The sequence below is a fragment of the Acipenser ruthenus genome, chromosome 5 (genome assembly GCF_902713425.1).
Source record: "Acipenser ruthenus chromosome 5, fAciRut3.2 maternal haplotype, whole genome shotgun sequence".
In the NCBI taxonomy this organism is placed as follows: Eukaryota; Metazoa; Chordata; class Actinopteri; order Acipenseriformes; family Acipenseridae; genus Acipenser; species Acipenser ruthenus.
The window spans coordinates 63714858-63735798 of record NC_081193.1 but is presented as its reverse complement, the minus strand read 5'-3'; the positions used below and the strand labels follow the sequence as shown (position 1 = coordinate 63735798).

Here is a 20941-nt window from a genome sequence, read left to right as displayed (position 1 = left end):
TCCCCCTCCTTTCACGGTGGGCAGAACATCTTCCCAGGGTGACGAATATGGCAGCGGACCTCCTTCCAAGGACAGTCCCCAATGCCTCAGAATGGAGGCTTCACCCAGAAGTGGCCTCATTTGGAAACGGTTCGGGAGAGCACAGGTGGACCTGTTTGCCTCTCAAGAATCGACCCATTGCCCCCTTTGGTTCTCAATAACGGGAGCCGAGGGCCCACTGGCAATAGATGCCTTGGCATACCAGTGGCCAAGGCAGCTTCTGTATGCTTTTCCTCCACTCGCCATGCTGCTGCTGTGCTTAGAAAAGATCAGGCAAGTCCAGGCCAAGGTGTTATTAATAGCCCCTTATTGGCCCAGGAGACACTGGTTTTCAAACCTGATACAGCTCCTGAGAGGCTAGCCGTGGAGTCTACTGAAACGCAGAGACCTGCTCAGTCTGGGATGGGGGACGTTGTGGCATCCCGACCCATCGATCCTGCATCTCTGGGTCTGGCCCCTGAGCTGCACCATTTGAGCCGTCTGGGGCTTTCTAATAGAGTCACTGACACTCTACAGAATGCCACAGCGCAATCCACACATTCCCAGTATGGGTACAAGTGGGTTGTTTTTCAAATGTGGTTATACTGCAATTTTTTACAGGACCTATTTGATGAGGGAAATCCCCCTCTACATTAAAGGTCTACTTGGCAGCCATTTCAGCTTGTCATGTTAAAATTAATTCAGTCTCCCCAGGAGCTCATTTCCTGGTGTGGCAATTTTTAAAGGGTGCGGCTGCGGCCACCTATGAAGGACATTGTCCCTCATTGGAGGCTTAATGTGGTGCTGGAAGCGCTTATGAAGCCTCCTTTGAGCCCTTGCATTCAGCGGAGCTGAAATATTAATCAATGAAAGCGGCTTTCTTGCTCGCTGTTACATCTGCTAAGTGGGTGAGTGAGATGCAAGCTTTTTCAGTTGCAAAAGCTTGCTTAATTTTTGCAAGAGCCAGGGCGAATATCACACTTCGCACTAATCCTGCTTTTTTGCCAAAAAACCCTCAGCATTCCACATGAACCAGACAGTGGAGCTTGAGGCTTTTCATCCGCCTCCTTTCCAGTCTGACAGAGAGCGGCAGCTCCATACGCTTTGCCCAGTGCAGACACTAGTGTATTATGTGGACCAAAAGTTGGAGGCAATCTGAACATTTTTTTTATCTGTTATGGGGCTAAGTCCCATGGGAAAGCTCTGTCTTAACAGAGGCTATCAAGATGGATCACAGATACGGTTCAGACTGCATATGATCGAGCCAACTTGCCCCCTCCAGAGAAGCTCATCACCCATTCTACCAGGGGCATGGCAACTTCGTGGGCTTTATTTCAGGGGGCAAGTGTCAGAGACATTTGCGATGCAGCGGTGTGGGCTATGCCTCACACTTTCACGCGGTTCTATCGGCTGAATGTCATGGATCCACAAAACCCTGGTTTTGGAACAAGAGTGTTAAGGACGGCCTCGAGCTCGACCCTTACAGCATAAAATTAGAGGTAATGATTACATTTCTATTTCAGGGAACCACGGTTATAACCTAACATTTTCTTACCTGTGCCCTTGACCAGGTGATCCATGATGTCGCCCCACTGATGGTCTGGCCAACCCCCAGGATCGTCACTCCACACAGTTGCTGGTAGCTTGTATGGGCATTTTTCAAGCCCAGCCAAGCACAATTTGGCCTCATACCTCTTTTTAGCCGTAACATGAAGGGTTTCACTATAATCATAGGCCATTTTTGTACAGGAAAATTGGGTTTCACCGAGTACAGAAACACGTGACGGTATGCTGCCTGCTTTTGTTTTTCCCCTCCAAGAATGGCGTCTACACATTGCTAGGCATTACGTCACCCCGTGACATGGACTCCGCATCTAGGATATTCACTTAAGGGCGTTAACTTTACTAAGTGCCTCGGCATGTGTAGAAGAGCTGCACAGGAGAGTGAGAAGAAGAGTCAGGGAGAGAGTATTTCGGACCAGGCAGATGTTACTAGGACTGTGTGAGGAGGAGGTCATAACTAGATGCAAATTGAGCACAGATCATACTTGCCTTATATGTAGGGCCCCAGAAAATCCACAGTATCACGGATTTCACAGAAATGAACTCTTCACCACCCCAGTTAATTTCATACTTTTATCAAGTCGAAGCAGTACTACATTAGCTGTACACGGTCCAGCGTCAATGCTGTGCATTTGGTTACTACTGAAGATTTGGGACAAGACCCCCGCCCTCCTCCTACAGAGAGCAAATATTTTGTCCTTGCTGTTTCTTTGAATTTAATGTTCTCGCTGATTCAGCACCAAAAAGCCTTTCATAATTCCCCACCACTTCTTCTGCTAATACATTTAGCTCCTGGTCTGTAAACTTTAGATTCCTCACTCTGTCCTTGGTCGCTGTCATTGTGACAAACTCAGAACTGTACTTATATTTTCTTTCGAGCGCCCTATATACTATAATATAATATTATATATATATACTATAACACAGTGTGTGTAAACCTAATCAATAATTCTGTGTTGTGACAACTTGCAAATTAATCATTTAGCTCGCTTTATTTGTGCATATAACTAGCTTCGTGAATAGAGCTACTGCTGGTTCATTTTTGCACGCGGGGTGGCTTTCCCCTTGTCATTTATCGCTGTTTTGTGAATGAGACCCAACGTGTTTAAAGCAGTAAAACACGTTGCTCTTGTTTTTTCTCCATCAAATTGCCTCAATGATACTACAGCTCCCTGCTTATTCTCTCTCAAAAATACATGAAAATCCAATCAAACACCGTTCAGACGTTTTACAAACAGATTTCCTTTTTAATGGACAATAAAGCCTTGTTTTTTCATCTTTTTTTCTTTTTCTTTGATCTGTTTTTAAAAATAGAAAACTGTTGATACAGAAGCAGTGTGGGATTGGGTCTTATCTGTGCACAGTCTCCTGGAGCTGTATCTTCTAGCTGTGTATTTTTCGTTAAAACACACATAGTTAAAATGTAAGGTGATGCTATATTTGTTTTAAAAATCAAACTATGCTTGTAAAAAGATTATTTAGTCTTAAACATTTTAGCTGATGAACTTTGTCTGAGGAGAAAACAGAAAAGTAAAGTAGCATGCAGAAAACAGTAGTTCTTCTTTGGTGTGAGTCGGTTTGTTATTTAACTGCATGCATTGGAAAACAGGCAAAAACAAGGTTTCATGCCATGGTCTCTGTATGTACCTCTTTTTAAAACAGGAAAATGTAAGGGTTGCAAAGGGCGAATGTTTTGGAGATTTGTACTAGATACAGTAATCCTTTGTCAAGGACCCGTTTGAAAAGATAATCAATCAATTATTCAGATTTACTAATCAGTAGAATGAATAATTCATAATTATAAACTAATTGAAACACCCCCTAATGATGTGCATGTGATATTGTAATGCTTACAATTAAGCTTTGACACAACTCTGGCTGAGTGCATTAGTGGTTTGAAATATGATATATTTTGATGCACTTAGTAGGTAGCAGAATAGGTCTAATCAGAAGCAACCTCTTTCCCATATAGCAGGCCCTGTATGCTGCTTATACAAAATGCTGTTCTCAAATTAGGCCATTGCATCAAGGACTGCACAGGCAGCAGGGTTTTATAAAGAAAGGTATTTTTAGTGCATCTGGTTGACTTTTGTCAAGTTAACTCTGTTCTTCTTCTGCTTGTCTGCTAGTGGGAACCCCGGAATTCGATTTAGTAATTTAATCAAACATCTGCTGGCAGAAGATAACTCGTTAAAGGGAGGGGTGTTGGGTTGCCATCCTCAAAGCAGCTCCAATCAGTAGTTTTACAGCAGTGCAGTCCCAGATTGGGCTGCTGTTGTTGTTGTGAATAAATATCCTTGCGGAAATGAAACACGGCTTTAAGGTTGTGGAAAGATAACTATACCAAAACGTATTATTTATCGAAGAAACCTCACATCTGGCTTAATATAGATCAAATGTTTATTGTCTAAGTATTAAAGTGTTTCCCACAAGAGGAAAATATCTAGTATGAATAGCAGTCTACAACTGTAAAGATTTTAATAAAAGCTGTTGATTTATTTTATTGCTCTTTTGAAGTAAAAACATAAAATCAAAATTGAATCAAGTTCTCTTTTAATCCAGGATAATATTTGTTCTTTGCTTGCTTCCTAGATAGCTGGTCTTGAATTTGGGATTTTGGACAGATGCCAAAACTGCTTGATTAAATTAAACGCTGTGATTGGCTGAGCATGATCACATGACTGTGTAGTACGAATTGTCTTACTGCATGGCTGGAACATCACAGACCAACTCACTTAACTGATCTATTAATATCACTACGCCTTAATAATAATAATAATAATAATAATAATAATAATAATAATAATAATAATAAACATTAGCCTAGACTTTAAATCTGTGCCGAGTGTTCAACTGAATAAAGTCCTAAGGCATTTTCATGCAACAGTTAGAAACGCTGAAGGAAATTAATACAACATCACAAGTTTTTTGGGTCAAAGAGTTTGCATAAATCGCTAGTGCTTCTGTGGATAGAAATGTCAACATAATATCTGAAACTGAATTTAAATTGTCCAACAGAAAATCTGACAAAGATACAGCCGACCGCTCCCTGATATCAGAAACAGATTGAAACAGAATTACAATCTCCACTGCTGTCTCTGATGATACAGCTGTTGGGCTTTTAAACAAGGTCTGGTTTGTTATATAATTCTATTTTGGTTACTGCGAATGGGTAGGACTGTGCAACCTGACACGGAAGTCATTTGTCATCAATGCAGATGAAAATGGCCTGGAGTTTGTGACCTTGTCGTTTTAATGAGCAAACGAAAAACCATAAAGATATCAATGAGGTCCACCTTGAAAGCACCCATGGTTACATGTTTATCCACAGTTTTAAAAAATAGTTACAAAATTGTCCTCCTTCACCCCCTTAAAAAAATTCCACAGTATAGATGAATTTGGTATAAGGCTGGGGTGATACCTAATTTTTCACCACCGATATATCGTTTTCCAAAAAAGCGTATGCATTGATTCATCGACCTTATGAAAGGGTAAAAGACATTGTTAGTAAAGGTTTAAAAACAAGTATACTGAGTACATTACAACAGTTTGTGCATTGTAACAAAAAAAAGGTTTAATCTTTTTCTTGGCCTATCTGTGTTGATTTGTGCCAGTTGAGGGTTAAAGCAAAACCCATTGATTTTAAAAAAGAAAAAATAAATTGTTTAAATCCAGTTGGTTTAACAACCAATCCAGAGAACAACATAAATAGTTTACAAAAAATAAACACTGTCCACAGCAGTTCAGTAAATTGTCCATGGCTTACATTTAGGGCTACTGATTTTCAGTTTTAAGTGATAAAACCCGATAAAACACCCCTGATACAAAAAAAAATGAAATTGATGGATAGCCCATAAACACCGGAAAACACCGGTAAAACTGTGGAAATGGTTAATCAGTGTTGACTTTACCTTTTTCCATTAAAAAATAAAACCTACTACAAAAATAATAATAAATACGTTTCCCAGTGCTGCTGGGCAATGTCCCGCCTTCCTGACTTGCATCTATCATTGATTTGTTCTGAATACTTTAAACCCACCCCAACTACTGAGTGACAGCACATTACTACATTTCTATTGGAGACTCTGCTTGCGAAATTTAAAACGAGATTACAATCAGGAATGGAGGCTTGTTAGCGGGATTTAAAGCTGTATTACAGTTAAGATACAGAGGATTTAAAACAGAATTGTGGCAAAATGTACAAAAATGCCTACACACAAAAACCCCAGAAGAATGTGTCCGTGACCATAGGGATTTCGTTGTGGAAAGAAGGTACAACTTAAGTGTGCAAGTACTGTTGAGTTACTACTATACATATTTTGACAGAAGTAACCGAAAACACTAATTTCATACAGCATATCAAAAATGACAACTTGCAAATGAATCATTTAGCTCGCTTTATTTGTGCATATAATTAGCTTAGTGAATACAGCTACTGCTGGTTCATTTTTGCACGCAGTGTGGCTTCCCTCTGCCACGCGATAATTCTGGTCATTTACCGCCATTTAGTGAATGAGGCCCAACGTGTTTAAAGCAGTAAAACACTTTGCACTTGTTTTTTCTCCATCAAATTGCCTCAAAGAAACTACAGCTCTCTGCCTATTCTCTCTCAAAAATACATTAAAATCCAATTAAACACTGTTCAGAAGTTTTACAAACAGATTTACTTTTTAATGGACAATAAAGCTTTGTTTTTTCATCTTTTTTCTTTTTCTTTGATCTGTTTCTAAAAATAGAAAACTGTTGATACAGAAGCAGTGTTGGATTGGGTCTTATCTGTGCACAGTCTCCTGGAGCTGTATCTTCTTGCTGTGTATTTTATGTTAAAACACACATAGTTAAAATGTAAGGTGATGCTGTATTTTTTTTTAAACTCAAACTATGCTTGTAACCGCAGATACACACTGCAAAGGGAAATGTAAATGTAAAAAAAATATTTAGTCTTAAACATTTTAGCTGATGAACTTTGTCTGAGGATAAAACAGAAAAGTAAAGTATGCAGAAAACAGTAGTTCTTCTTCGGTGTCAGTCGGTTTCATACATTATATCAAAAATGAAAGCCCCCCAAAAAACGATTTACATAAAACTCGAAAATAGCTAAAAATAAGCACCAAAAAATACAATTAATAAAAATCGAAAAACAGAAGCCCTGCTTATATTTTACTTGGACAAGGCATTTGGTAGCTTGGTGCAAGATTTGTAACCAGTTTTTGAAACGCCGCTCCCTCAACAATATCCACAGGCCTTACAATACAATAGAATCTGCTTTGCTCTGACACTATTGTTTTTTTTTTTGGTGGTACATGTTTATTTTGTATCAGTCAGATTTGTTTGGAGTTTTGTAGGGTCACATCTCATTAAATGGTCACGCAGATGAGTTGTGTTACCGGAGTATCCCAGACACTTTACTTTCTTGCCGTCTTCTATTTTAGAAAATAATTGCCAAACGTTGGAAGGCATTGTATCACGGTCGATATTTATTAACTTGCTCCGTTGCATGCCCTGAAGGACTCTCATGCAGATGCGATACCATCAGTAAAAACTCACAGGGGGGTGAGAAGGTGAGCTCAATCGCACGCAGATTCAGTGAGGCAGACCTGAAGCGAGCAGAGGCAAACTCAGCGCTGAAATCCAATAAATGATTGCCGATTCCAAAAAAAAACAAAAAAAAAAAAACGTGCCTTTGCTGAAAACCTTTCCACAGAAACGATGCACAGGCTTGACTATCAATAGTGTTCAAACGATACGATGGATCGATGCATCACCTCAGCCTTCATTTCTACACTGTTTAATGATGTAAGTGACGTGCATTTATGCTGGGTTCTGACACACAGTTTTAGAAAGACACAAAATAAAACATCAAGGCACATGACCGTGAGCCTGTTGAAAAGTTTTTTTGTTTTGTTATTTATTGTTTATTTATTTTCTAAGTTACCATTTGCAATACATTTTTTGTTTGTTGTATATAATAGCACTTACTGCAAAATATGCAGAATAAAAAGTGTTTATTAACAAAATGTTAATATAAAAAACATTTCAGAAGTTCAAAACTGTTTGGTCAATAAAAAGTATTTGTAAAAACATGTTTCGAAGTTAACTGTGCTTGTGTATGGGGTACGTTTGCATCCCATTCTGCATTCCGTGTGAACTCCATTTTTGCTGCCGACGAGGGGTTAGAGGAGCAAAGTGTATCTGACATTTTCTCAAGGAAGATGTCTAACTTGATGCATTTCTTGTGGGAAGGATGGTCATCGACAGAACAACTACTAAAAAATGTAATTTAAATGAAAATATGATATCAAAAAACCTAACTATACCACAATAATATAATTAGCAGCTCCCTTAAAGTATACATGTGTGTGCAAACAAAAACCTTTGCTAGTCCTTGAACAGCTAGGAATTAGTGAAATCTTTGTCCCTTTGCAAAATAAATGCATTCACAGCTGCTGATGGTGTTACAAAGCTCCACCAGTCTGCACCTCCAGCCCATGAAATCCAACAGCTCTTCTGCCACAGATTAGGTTGTATGCTACTGGTCCCTGCATGGCCATATTTAAATCCAAAATCCAACGGCAAGTCAATTAATTGGAAGCACCAGCAGTAATTTGTATGAAATGCTGGACCTGAACAAATGCCCAGGTATTTTACAGTGTGGCTCAGCATCTGACAAAAGGGGTGAAAAGAATGATAATTGCGAGAGTGCTGCTGAAACACTCTCTGCTGTAACTTGAGGTTAAACGGGTACCACACACAACGCCTTTAACAAGATTGGTATATTAATTAAAATGCTGATTTAACAGCTCGCTTTCGTTCCCCCTTGGAAACCTGGGTAAGAGAAGCCAGCTGCTGTCTAGGTTTGTAGCGTGTCCTTCGAGGGTTGACTATCTATCATCTCAATATAGCAATGGGAAGCGGTTTGTGTTTGTGTTAATTTCCCCCCCTAAATCAGTAATTATTGCAATCCTGTCCCTGCTGTTTACCCTGCAGCTGTTTTTCCATTTGTCGAGAGAGAGGGTGTTCTCCGAGGACCGCACACGCTTTTATGGGGCTGAGATCGTCTCTGCTCTCGACTATCTACACTCCGCCAAGATTGTGTACCGGGATCTCAAGGTAAAAATACCAGCAACAAAAAAAAGTAATCGGCTATCTGAAAGTTTTTTGGCTGTGTGTATGTCTGTTTGTTTTTAAAATGGTGATTATTCTTGTTTCACCACATGGGATAAGATGAATGTAATTAAAAGTTACACTGTTCAGAGGGAGGCAGATTTTGGAAAAAATCTAATTCTTGCAGCAGAAACAGAACCCCAGTGCTTTCACATTTGGCCTAATAACATCTTCTGTACTCTGCCAAAAAATGACTAATTGCAATTAAAAACTATAGCAATAGGTGCCTTTTTAAGCAAAGTGCTTAAGGTTCTTCACTGTTTTTAAAACATGTCCTAGTAGTTATTTTAAAGCAAGGTTTTTGTATCCTAATTGTTCTAAAAACAACACATTAGGGATGATTCACTGCTATGTGTGAAGTCACTGAACTCCTTTTGCTTTGGATCACTTGATCACATATATTTGCATACATTGCAGAGGAGAGGATTTTCTGATTTTTACTTACATTATCTAATTGTCAATGTATAAATTATTAAAATAGTGCTACCACTACTGTGCACAGGATTTCTTCAAAACAACTTCTGTGTACCAGCATTTTCTGAGACCCAAGAACAGAGAAGATGAAAATGCAGCCACAGCCTCTATAGTTTGCACTAACTGGTGCCATTACTTGTTAGCAGTTTAGGTCCTCAATGCCAACTAGCTCTTGTTCAGAATTACTTATTCCTGATTCATCATTTTATAAAAATAAAACAAGTGCTCTTTTTCCTTTGAATTCCAAGCAATGTACGGATACATGGATAACAGGCTTTTAGAGAATTATTTTTCAGATTGATGGTGAATAATACATTTCTAAAAGTGCTGGGGTAATTCTTGGGTTGGTTTAAACCCTGGCAGTGTCCCATAAATCTTAGAATACACCACAAAGTCTCAGGGAGATAATAGTTCCCTTTCAAGTACGAAATATAACTATTAGCAAATGGGTATGAACCTCTTTAAGACCTGAAACCTGAACAAATATATCAAAGCTGCTCACAGAGTCTCTGTGACACAGTCATACCCACCCCCGAGTGTATAAAAAGACTGCACGCACAGAACTCACAGAACATTTTTCTTTTCAAGAACTGACCTGACAAGAGGAGCCTATGCAGATAAGTACTTGTTACTTTTTCTGTAACAAATGTTCACATTTATTATGTTTTATACAAATGATATGTGATATTACAAATCATTTTTGTATTCGTTTTACTAGTTACACATATTAGTGCACTACAGCCTGTTTGTTAGCTCCCGCTGCGGCCTTGTGCCTCACGTGAAGCCGGCGGCTTGAGTCGCTCCTTCCCAGGGATCAAGCAACGTAAGTCAACTGACTTTGTGCTCTTCCCCCAGGCTGCAAAAGCTCCGGCTGGAGTTATTTAATTCTCTCTTTGGCTTCGGCCAATATTACAAGACGGTTTGTATAATTTAAGAAATTGTATTACTGTATTATGTATATTGTATGAGAGAATATTTTCTTTTCTCATTATATTTTTCTGTTTTCACAGAGACTACGCGCAGGCTTGTCTGCATTGCGTGCTGCGGCACACGTGTAGTTGTTATTTGTTTATTTAGCAGACGCCTTTATCCAAGACGACTTACAGAGTAGGGTGTGTGAACGATGCATCAACTCACCCGAAAGACAGAGCACAAGGAGGTTAAGTGACTTGCTCAGGGTAACACAATTAGTCAGTGGCTGAGCCGGGATTTGAACTGGGGACCTCCTGATTACAAGCCCTTTTCTTTAACCACTAGACCACACAGCTGCTGGGCTCAGCATTGCTGCGCAGGACCGCTGCTTCGGGAATCCCTTCCACAGCATCTTGATGCTGTTTTGGTGACAGCTTTGGCATCACCATTACGAGGGCTGTTAGTTTACTAACAAGCACACTTCCCTCAGTCTCGTGTGGGTACTAACTGAGTGGTTTTGCCAGTAGCTTGCACAGGTGGACATCCCTGTACATTGCTACCTGCAATAACTGCGAACCGAGTCGACCCGTACTGTACTCTACTGGGACAGAGGTTACCGCACCGGTACTGTGTCGCTATAAAACGTACCAGTATTGTATCGTACCGACCCGGTGCTACAGGCACCGAACTGGTACTGTACCATCCCGGTTCAGTACCGTACTGTACCTACCCAGTGCTACAGGCACCAAACTGGTACTGTACCATCCCGGTTCAGTACCGTACTGTACCTACCCGGTGCTACAGGCACCAAACTGGTACTGTACCATCCTGGTTCAGTACCGTACTGTACCTACCCAGGGCTACAGGCACCAAACCGGTACCGAACTGGCCCCATACCTTCCCGGTTCCGAACCGCTACCGACCGTTGTTTACATCCCCAGTCTGGTACCAGGCAGGTCTTGTTGACAGCCCGGTTGCTGTCTTTAGCAGCTGAGGCAGCAACTATAAAATCTTACTGTACATTGCTTGCTATTTGCATAATGCCTGGTTTTACCCCTGTGACACATGCAAGGACAAGCACGGCAGATGCTCTTCCTGCCTGGGGCCAGAGCATGCAAAGGAGGCACTGGTGAACCGCAGCTGGATGAGCTGCACCTGGTTAATATAAACCTGCTCTGTCTGTCTAAACTGAACGGGCAGGCGGTGGGTAGAAACCTGGCTGGGCTGGTAGCCGCACTCAGGCACCTTTGGCTTTCCCAGGCACACGTGCCTGATGGAGACAAAGCTCTGCTGTCAGATGCCCCTAGTACACCGGGGCATAATTTGTTCCACGGTGGACAAGACGCTGCAGCGCTTTCACCATGTGAGGGAATCCACAAAGGAGCTGGTGTGCTTGCTTCCAAAAAAGTGACCACCACCAGTGTGCAAACCAGCAGCAAACTGGCACCCTAGCAGCTTCAGGGATCGGCGCTGTCAGAGGTGGTATTCAGAACCGGCCCCTTTTTAGGGAGACATCTGGACTATTGGTGTCAGTGCACCACGGACATCTGGGTGCTTACTACCATTCAAACAGGCTACTCTCTGCAGTTCAAGCACGGTCCCCCGCCCTTTCGGGGCGTGACTGCAACATCAGTCATGGACCTGCAAGACGCCGCAGTGGTGTCTCAGGAGGTAGCTGCTGTACTTCAAAAGCGGGCTATTCGTATGGTACACCCCCTCCAGTTGGAAGAAAGGTTCTACTCCAGGTACTTCCTGGTGCCTCCATGGTGGCCTCAGACCAATCTTTGACCTCAGACAGGTCAACCTGTATCTGAGCCAAAGGAGGTTTAAACCTTTGCTGCCTAAGCGGAATGACCATATTTAGTCATAAATATGAACACTTTATATGTTTAAGCGCTTGTAGTTTTGGAACCTTTAAATCAGAGATTAAACCTCAATACACCTACAGAAAGGCATTAAGTAGATCTCTCCAGTGATGTAATTTATTTTGTTGTGAGATCTATTATATTTTTTTCATATGAGCTACACCTCCCAAAAAATTATCGAAAAATGTAAAATAGTAAAAAAAATATTTTTAAAAACTGCCAATTTTTAACCTCTTTCCAAGTTTAATATAAAAAAAACTTAGAGAATATGGTAGCTGTACAATTGTCCTAGGATTTCAAATCTGAAATCAGAATTCAAATGTCTTGTACAGTTACAGAGCTACACAAGGTTTTATGATGCATGGTATTTTACAAAAAATCAACCTCCAAAATGGCAAATGTAAAATAATAATAAATCATTTTAAAAACTGTGAATTTCAACCTCTTTCCAAGTTTTATATAAGAAAAAGGAATTAAAATATCTTGTACAGTTGCAGAGCTGCATAAGGTTCTACAATGCATAGCATTTTAGAAAAATCAACCTCCGAAATGGCAAATGCAGACCAGGCATAAGAGATTGGAAACATTACCCTGTTTGAGATACAATTATATTTATTTAAGTATAAAAATAAATTAACATCACACAAGATATTAAGTAAAAAATTGTTTGTTTTTTTTGTTTTTTTGTTTTTTTCATTTAAAAAACAAGCAAATTACAAATATTGGAAAAATAAACAGTCTTAGACAAATACTTTGATCTGAAGATTTTTATTTTCAAAACTAGAATAAATAAAATCAGACTGAAAACCTTTTATTGCAAAACATTTATATTTTATAACACAACAAATAACATTTTATAAATTGTATAACATGTTATACAAGATAGTGATCAGTAAACTATTTACAGTAAATCGTCTTTACAGAAAGATGAAACAGAGAAAACATGCAATAAGAAAACAGTGAGGCAATAAGAAAACAGCAAGGCAACGCGCAATAAGAAAACTAAGGCATTAAGAGCATGCAGTAACAGGAAACATAAGGAGAAGCTAACCACCAAAAAATAAGTAATTGATAAGAAGTGTGTCCAGAGGTCAGGTACATGCAATAAGTAGGAGGGAACAGGAACAGCTGTAAAGGGAAACTGGGGGAAAGTAAAACACTTGCGGAACAGGATACCAATGTGTACTGTTGTGTCATATACTTACCCTGCAGTTGAAGTGCTAGGCTGGGGCTACTCCAGATCATCCTCCTGCAGCAGCAGCTCTTCATCAAGGAGGTCCTCCATGGCATCCATGCCCTCGTGGTCCTCCACGAGGAGGATCTACATCTCCTCCTCAGTCAGGGCTCTCCTCCTCTTCAGTGACTGAATCAGATGCTGGAACTGATTCTTGTCTCCATCCAAATCCTGGTATACACACAAAAAACGTTCAAATAAATACCAATTAATAATAATTGTTATTATTATTATTTATTTTCTTAGCAGATGCCCTTATCCAGGACGACTTACAATTGTTACAAGATATCACATTATTTTTACATACAATTACCCATTTATACAGTTGGGTTTTTACTGGAGCAATCTAGGTAAAGTACCTTGCTCAAGGGTACAGCAGCAGTGTCCCCCACCTGGGATTGAACCCACGACCCTCCAGTCAAGAGTCCAGAGCCCTAACCACTACTCCACACTGCTGCCTATTATTATAATAATAATAATGACTACAGCTAAATAATGAATCTTAGTCATAAAACGTAGGAAAAGTAAACACATAATAAAATACATAGTTAGCTAATAAATATTTGATATCTAGTTAGGCATCACATGCGGTATTTGCCCCAGTCAATCTCCTGAGGAAAAACAAGTTTAAAAAAAAGAGGGGAAAAAATGAAAAATGTATGCTGTTACAGTAGTTACTCATCTCTACAGTCTTATAAAAGTTAGCCCTGCTCAGCAAGCACACACGACACAGCGAAAAAAAAAAACTTAAAAAGAAAAAAACGGCTAATTATTGAATGTACTTAACTACTGTTTATATGATGTGTTAATTAGCACTCTTGCAATTGTAGAACCGGTGCCCAGTCTCCAGCTCAGACAGACGCCACATGGAACTGGTCATCGGCCACCTTCAACGGTTGGGTATTGTGGTGAATCATGCAAACAGCCAGCTCACGCTTTCTCAGACAGCCTCCTATCTAGGAGTGTGCTTGGACTCCGAGTCCATGCTGTCCACTCTGTCGGACGGCAGAGTGCAGAGAATGGCCGCCTGTTTAGAGCTATTTCAGCTCAACAGAGCGCTCACGGTAGTGACGTTCCACAAACTTCTTCGCTTGATGGCAGCAGCTTCTCAGACCCTGTTTCAACAGCACTATTTTTCAGCCCTCAATGAACTGCGACCGCCTATTGACAGTGTCTCATCACTGTCTAAAGGTTCTTGGTGGAAACAGCCTGCCCACGTACGCCTCGGTGTAGTGCTGGGCAGTGTCACCAGAGGGGAGTTCGTTACCATGGACGCATCCAACCTGGCAGGGTCTCCACATCAATATTGTGGAGCTACAGGCAGTTTACCTGACCTTGCACCATTTTTTGCAGGAGGTTTGAAGGAGACATGTGCTTGTCCATATGAACAACACAACAGCAGTGGCCTATATAAACCACCAGGATGGCCTCAGGTCTCCCAGTCTCCGTCGCGTAGCCCGCAAGCTTTTGCTCTGGGTACACGAGAACCTCCTCTCACTGCGGGCAGTACACCTGCCTGTGGTGATAAACTGGGCAATGGACCTCCTCTCAAGGGGAGTTCCCAGCGCCTCAGAGTGGAGGCTTCACCCCAAAGGCTTTTTTGCAGGGCCTGTTTGATGAGGGGCAATCCCCCTCCACATTAAAGGTCTATCTGGCAGCCATTTCAGCTTGCCATGTCAAATTTGTCTCGGTCTCCCCAGGAGCTCACTTCCTGGCGGGGCAATTTTTAAAATGGAGCTCGCCGGCTTTGGCCACCTATGAAGGATGTTGTTCCTCATTGGAGGCTTAACGTGGTGCTTGAAGCACTCATGAAGCCTCCATTTGAGCCCATGTATTCAGCTGAGCTGAAATATGTATCACTTTCAATCACCTCTGCAAAGCGGGTGAGTGAGATGCAGGCATTCTCAATTGCGAAAGCCTGCTTAATTTCTGCAGAAGCCAGGACAAAGTTTAAGCTCCGTACCAATCCTGCTTTTTTGCCGAAAGCTATCTCGGCATTCTATGTCAACCAGTCTGTGGAATTGGAGGCTTTCCATCCCCCTCCTTTCCAGTCTGACAGAAAGCGGCAGCTCCATACGCTCTGTCCTGTGCAGGCACTAGCGTATTATGTTGACAGGCAGTTTGAACAGTTTTTTGTCGACTATAGGATGAAGTCCCATGGTCAAGCCCTGTCTGAACAAAGGCTGTCCAAGTGGATAGCAGACATGGTCAACTGGCCAACTTGCCCCCTCCAGAAAAGCTTACTGCCCATTCCACCAGGGGCATGGCAACTTCGTGAGCTTTATTCCAGGGTGCATCTGTAGCGGTGGGGCTACTTCCCATACCTTTACTAAGTTCCACAGACTAAATGTTGTGGATCCTCAAAACCCTGGCTTTGTAACACAGGCATAGGAGGGGAATTTCTCCCTCAATTTTTTAGCCCTAGCTACTTGTTACTGGGGTTTCGAATGGTAACGCACAAGTCAGCCCCGGCTTAGCCTTGTAGCATTCCGGGCATGTAGCAATCTTGCCCTTGCGACAGCTTGGGTATGCTGACACATTTAGGTAATGGTTCCATTTTTTTTATATATATATATATATATATATAAATTTAGTCATTGCCAATTATTTTTATTATTTTCTCCCAATTTAGAATGGCCAATTATTTTTTAAGCTCAGCTCACCGCTACCACCCCTGTGCTGACTCGGGAGGGTGAAGACGAACACACACTGTCCTCCAAAGCATGTGCCGTCAGTCGAATACTTTTTTCCACACTGCGGACTCACCATGCAGCCACCCAAGAGCTACAGCATCGGAGGACATCGCAGCTCTCAGGCAGCTAACAGGCACCACAGGTGTCCGGCCAGACTACAGGGGTCGCTGGTGCGCGGTGAGCCGAGGACACCCTGGCCGACCTAACCCTCCCTCCCCCCGGTGCGACGCTTGGCCAATTGTGCGCCGCCCCCTGGGAGCTCACGTCCACTGTCGGCTGTGGAATAGCCTGGACTCGAACTCGCGATGTCCAGACTATAGAGCGCATCCTGCCTCCATGTGGAGCGCCTTTACTGGATGCGCCACTCGGGAGCGTAATGGTTACATTTTGTACTTGAAAGGGAACGTTAGGGTATTATCATAATCCTGGTTCCCTGAAATAGAAATGTAACCATTAACTTTCAAGGTTGCTGCGTTCATGATTGCAGCAGGTTTGAAGGAAGAATGGCACGGAGATCTGTGCGTGCAGTCCTTTTATGCCCTCGGGGGCGGGCATGACTGCGTCACAGAACCTCTGTGAGCACCTTTGATATATTTGTTTAGGTTTCGGATCGTAAAGAGGTTAATACCCATTCGGTAATGGTTACATTTCTATTTCACTGAAAAATAAAAAATGGGGGCTGAATCCGAGAAGAAATTTAGCAAAAGTCTGCGTCATATCACTGTTTCCTTGTCAAGTGCTGGAATTAATTTAGTATTTTAAAATTCTATTGTTTTGAAAACAGAGTTCTACAGGAAGGGATAACAAAAGTCAAGTTTATTATAATACTTGTTTGTTTTTTCTTATTGCAGCTGGAAAATTTAATGCTAGATAAAGACGGCCACATCAAAATCACAGACTTTGGACTTTGCAAAGAAGGAATCACTGATACTGCTACCATGAAGACATTCTGTGGCACACCGGAATATCTGGCTCCAGAGGTATGGGCTTGGCGTTCATTAGACTGCACTTATTGAAACATTTAATATTCTCCACATGAAAAGAAGAATGGAAACACAGGAAAGAGAAATACATGTGTCAAATGTTAAAGGGAGGCAGTTTGGTTTTAGTGGTTAGAGCCATGGATTAAGAGCTATGGGCCCAATTCCCATCTTGGAGAAAAGTTTTTAAGTTTCTCAACCAATTCTTGATTGGCAGTCGCATCTGTGTGTAATTGCTATTAATCAAACATGTACAGCTTAGGTTTAAATAACACATGACCTAGCTTTTTTTTTAATTAAAACAACATCTTTTGAGTCTCGTTGCACTTACTCCTTATCTGAAAATAATGGTGCTGATTGAAAAACTATTTCTATCGCCATCCTGTTAAATAAAACTTCTCTATTTTCTATCTCATCAGTAGAGATTTTCTAAATCCAATTCGACATGTCCAATTCGATTTCTACCTTAACGCAGTAACCCACTTACCAATCAGGCGGTCTGAAGTCAACTTGTGACAATTGTCCAATGCAGAAGTAGAAAGTCCATTGCAGCACTCCCTATGGGTCCCCACCAAGTTCGGTTCACACAGGATTTAATCTCGCTGTCATTTTGGTTTAGTATTAGTATTATTCATGCACATTTGTACTTTGTTTAGTTTTTTTTTTTGGTTGCATTGGTTTCAGATGGGACTAACTGGCTACAGCCCCTGCCTATCTGTACCCACTCCTGGTTAACAGAGTTCATGTGGCGTGAAGGCAGACCTGCTTACATAAGTTGCCAAACTGGTCTTCAGTCTATCCAGAGTATAGCGAAGTTGGCTGACTCTGTATGTTATAGAGCCCCAATAAGCCATAAATGATAGAGAACTGTTTACAGTACACAGTTCTAGCTTGTGATTGGTTAGGCTAATAAAGGCTATATCCTAGGAACCAGTCAGCTTTTTTTAATGAAATGTTGCATATACTTTTGTTACAAGAGATTATTAATGTACTCTGTATGTAGGTCATTGCACATCTGTAGATACATTTTAGATGTATCTTGAACTGCTTGAGAAAACACAGACTCTTCCTTAAGGTGAGTGACCATATCTTACATTTGTACTTTTTGACTTCAATCACCAATTCATTTTTTTTTTTTTTTTTTTTTTTTTTTACTAAATTCTATATATTCTTTAATTCAAAACTGATTTTGATCTTAGATTCATCTTTAAATTTGGATGCCCTCTGGTAGTGTAAAAAGTTTATATAAAGGACGTGCAAGTATACATATTTTCATGGTCATAACAGCATATGAACCACGCCTTTTAAAGAAAGAAATTTAGAATTGCTACAGTATGTGCTCCTCTTGTCAAAAGAGTTCCTAGTGTTGCTCTGGAATGAACAGAGTTTGAAAGCATTCTATTTTTTTTATTTAATTTTTTTCAGCTCTGTCTTCTCTACCAAAATCATCTGATGGAACTATTAGGCAGTGTTTCAGTTTTGAAATGCAGAGTAAGAGCAGAAGGGGAAAAAAAAATGATTCCACTTGAAAAAGTACTGAACACAATTTGGCGAGCCTTTTTATTTTGCTCAGTCCTCAAATGTGCCAGGAGATAATTTGAGTGTTGGTTATTTTTCACAAGAGTATGTGATTGCGCAAAAAAGTACATGCTAAATAGAGACAGATGGTGACAGATGGGGGAGGTTGGAAAAAGGTGGCTGGGAAACCAGGAAAACTACACCACCGTACTGGTGTATAAATAACAGAACTCCCTCCTTGCCAAATTAGAAAAATGTAAAGCAGTCAGGATTATGAAAGTAAAATTCAGAAAGATTTTAATCTTTCCTGTTTCTTAACCAGAGGGTTTAAACAATGCAGATGAGAGTACGGCGGTATTGTTCTGTGTTCCCCAGCTGTGAGCAGCATGGCAGGCCAACTACAGTCACAAGATGTTTTTGTTTTTGCAACCCGGTCACTTTTGGCAGGATATTATTTTTTTTTACTTATATTGCCCCCCACCCCCTACCCCCCCTAATTTTTTTTTTGCTTTTCTCTGCAAGAGGGGAATAACTGTTCCAGCCAGAGTCGGGGCTGGTGTAGCCACAGGCTTTTTCACAGCAAAGTCTTGCCAATGCCCACTCTTCTGATCAGCAGGCCTGCTACATGGTTGGCAGTGAGAGAACTGTTCATCCCCTGAAGGGCATCTACCCTTTTCTTTTGTTGTAAATAAATAATTCAGAACTGGGAAATGTCTGTACTGGTAGTAGTAATTTGCATTTTTTTCAACCCTTTTGTCCAAAAGCATTATTTTAAAATTAAGATGAATGCAGCTGATTCCTGTGTTGGCAGGGTAATTAGTCTTGACTTAATAGGTCTTGTATTGAAGTGTAATGTTCACTGCACACAAATACACACACACACCGACATACACCTACATACATTCCCTATTTATGGTTACCTACCTGGCTCAATGGTTGCAGTGGATGCTATGTCCAGGATATGACTATTCATAGATGTATCTTTTATTAAATTGAGACTAATGGAATCGGTCATAATGTAATACCAACTGCTCCTGTAGGTTTATACAGGATAAAAAAGGGTTAATATGTATTCTCTGTCAGGATATGTTAAAATCCTTACACAAATGATTAATAAAGCACATGTATCCCCATAAGTCTCCTTCCTTGTTGACAAGGACACAGCAGTTGCATATGCTTGCCTATGCCAGGGACAGCAGCTCAATGGAAAGACTAATATCACCTTTAGCATCTTCTTACTAGTAACTGGAGGTGTGTCAACATCTAGTGTCCTGTAGGTCCAGCTTTTATCCAGGTTTAATACTGGGTGGTAAGATATAAACAAAACAACAAGAGGTGGTAGCAGGTGTAGAATTGTTCATTGATAGAGGGAAATATGTATAGTAAGGGTTTACCCTTTCGGTGGAAAACATCACACTTTCATGCTGTAGAGAAATGTTGAGAGGTTTGTACATTTTCTTTTTTAGCAGTTTTTGCCCCAGTTGTTTGATTCTGTTGTATGAGAATTCTGAATATTGTATCTTCTTTTTTGCTTCAGTAAAGATATCTTTAAAAAAGAGTTGTGTTTGTTTAACATACGGTTGTGGACTTTATCATCTTCTGTGTAAGAGCACATTACTATTTTTTTTTTTTTTGTTTTTTTTTTTTTGTTTTTTTTTTATAAATTTAGTCGTCGCCAATTATTTTACCCCGGTTTTCACCCCAGTTTAGCATGCCCAATTAGTATCTGTATCCCCGGCTCACCGCTCGCAACCCCCCCGCCGACTCGGGAAACGGAGGCTGGAACACGCGTCCTCCGAAACGTGCTCCTTCCAAGCCGTCATTTTTCGCACTGCAGATCCACAGCAAAGCCACCAGACCTATAGTGCCGGAGGACAACACAGATCTGGCGGCTCCGCTGCAGAGCCACAGGCGCCCTATCGGCCACAGGGGTCGCTGATGCGCGGTGAGCCGTGGATTCCCCTGCCGACCTAAGCCCTCCCTACCCGGGCAGCGCTCAGCCAATTGTGCGCCGCCCCCTAGGAACTCTCGGTCACGGTCAGCTGTGACATAGCCTGGACTCGAACCTGCGATCTCCAGGCTATAGGGCACATCCTGCGAGGAGCGCCTTTACTGGATGCGCCACTCGGGAGCCCCTGAGCACATTACTATGTTAACAGTTTATACTGGGGTATAGTACTCTCCCATCTGTAATTTTAGTTATTTAAAGAAAAAATATTAAGCTGTTTTTATTGTAGAGTAATTTGTATCATGTTTCAACTTGAAGTATACATCAGAAATGAAGCATGATTATTTGCAAAACTTTGAACATATGTTTGACTGGCATGTAGCCAATGAATGTTGTTATAAGGCAGACGGATGAAAAAGAAGATCCCTTTTATAAACCATGCAGTCACATCTAAACAATCAGTTCATAATGAGAGGCCTGCTTTTGCTTTCTCTGTCATGCAATAACAAGCAATCCTAATTGTACAAATGCTGCATTATTAATATACAAAAATCTTGCTGTTGAATAAAATA

General features: G+C 41.0%; 1 protein-coding gene across 1 annotated transcript in view; it reads left to right on the top strand.

Annotated features, from left to right (window-relative positions):
* The window catches only part of LOC117403056 (RAC-gamma serine/threonine-protein kinase), a 173051-nt gene that overhangs the window by 142696 nt on the left and 9414 nt on the right, over window positions 1-20941 (top strand). Inside the window, exons 9-10 of the mRNA XM_034004929.3 lie at window positions 8569-8691; window positions 16775-16903. Of these exons, the coding sequence (XP_033860820.1) occupies window positions 8569-8691; window positions 16775-16903 (252 nt within the window). The remainder of the gene's footprint in view (window positions 1-8568; window positions 8692-16774; window positions 16904-20941) is intronic.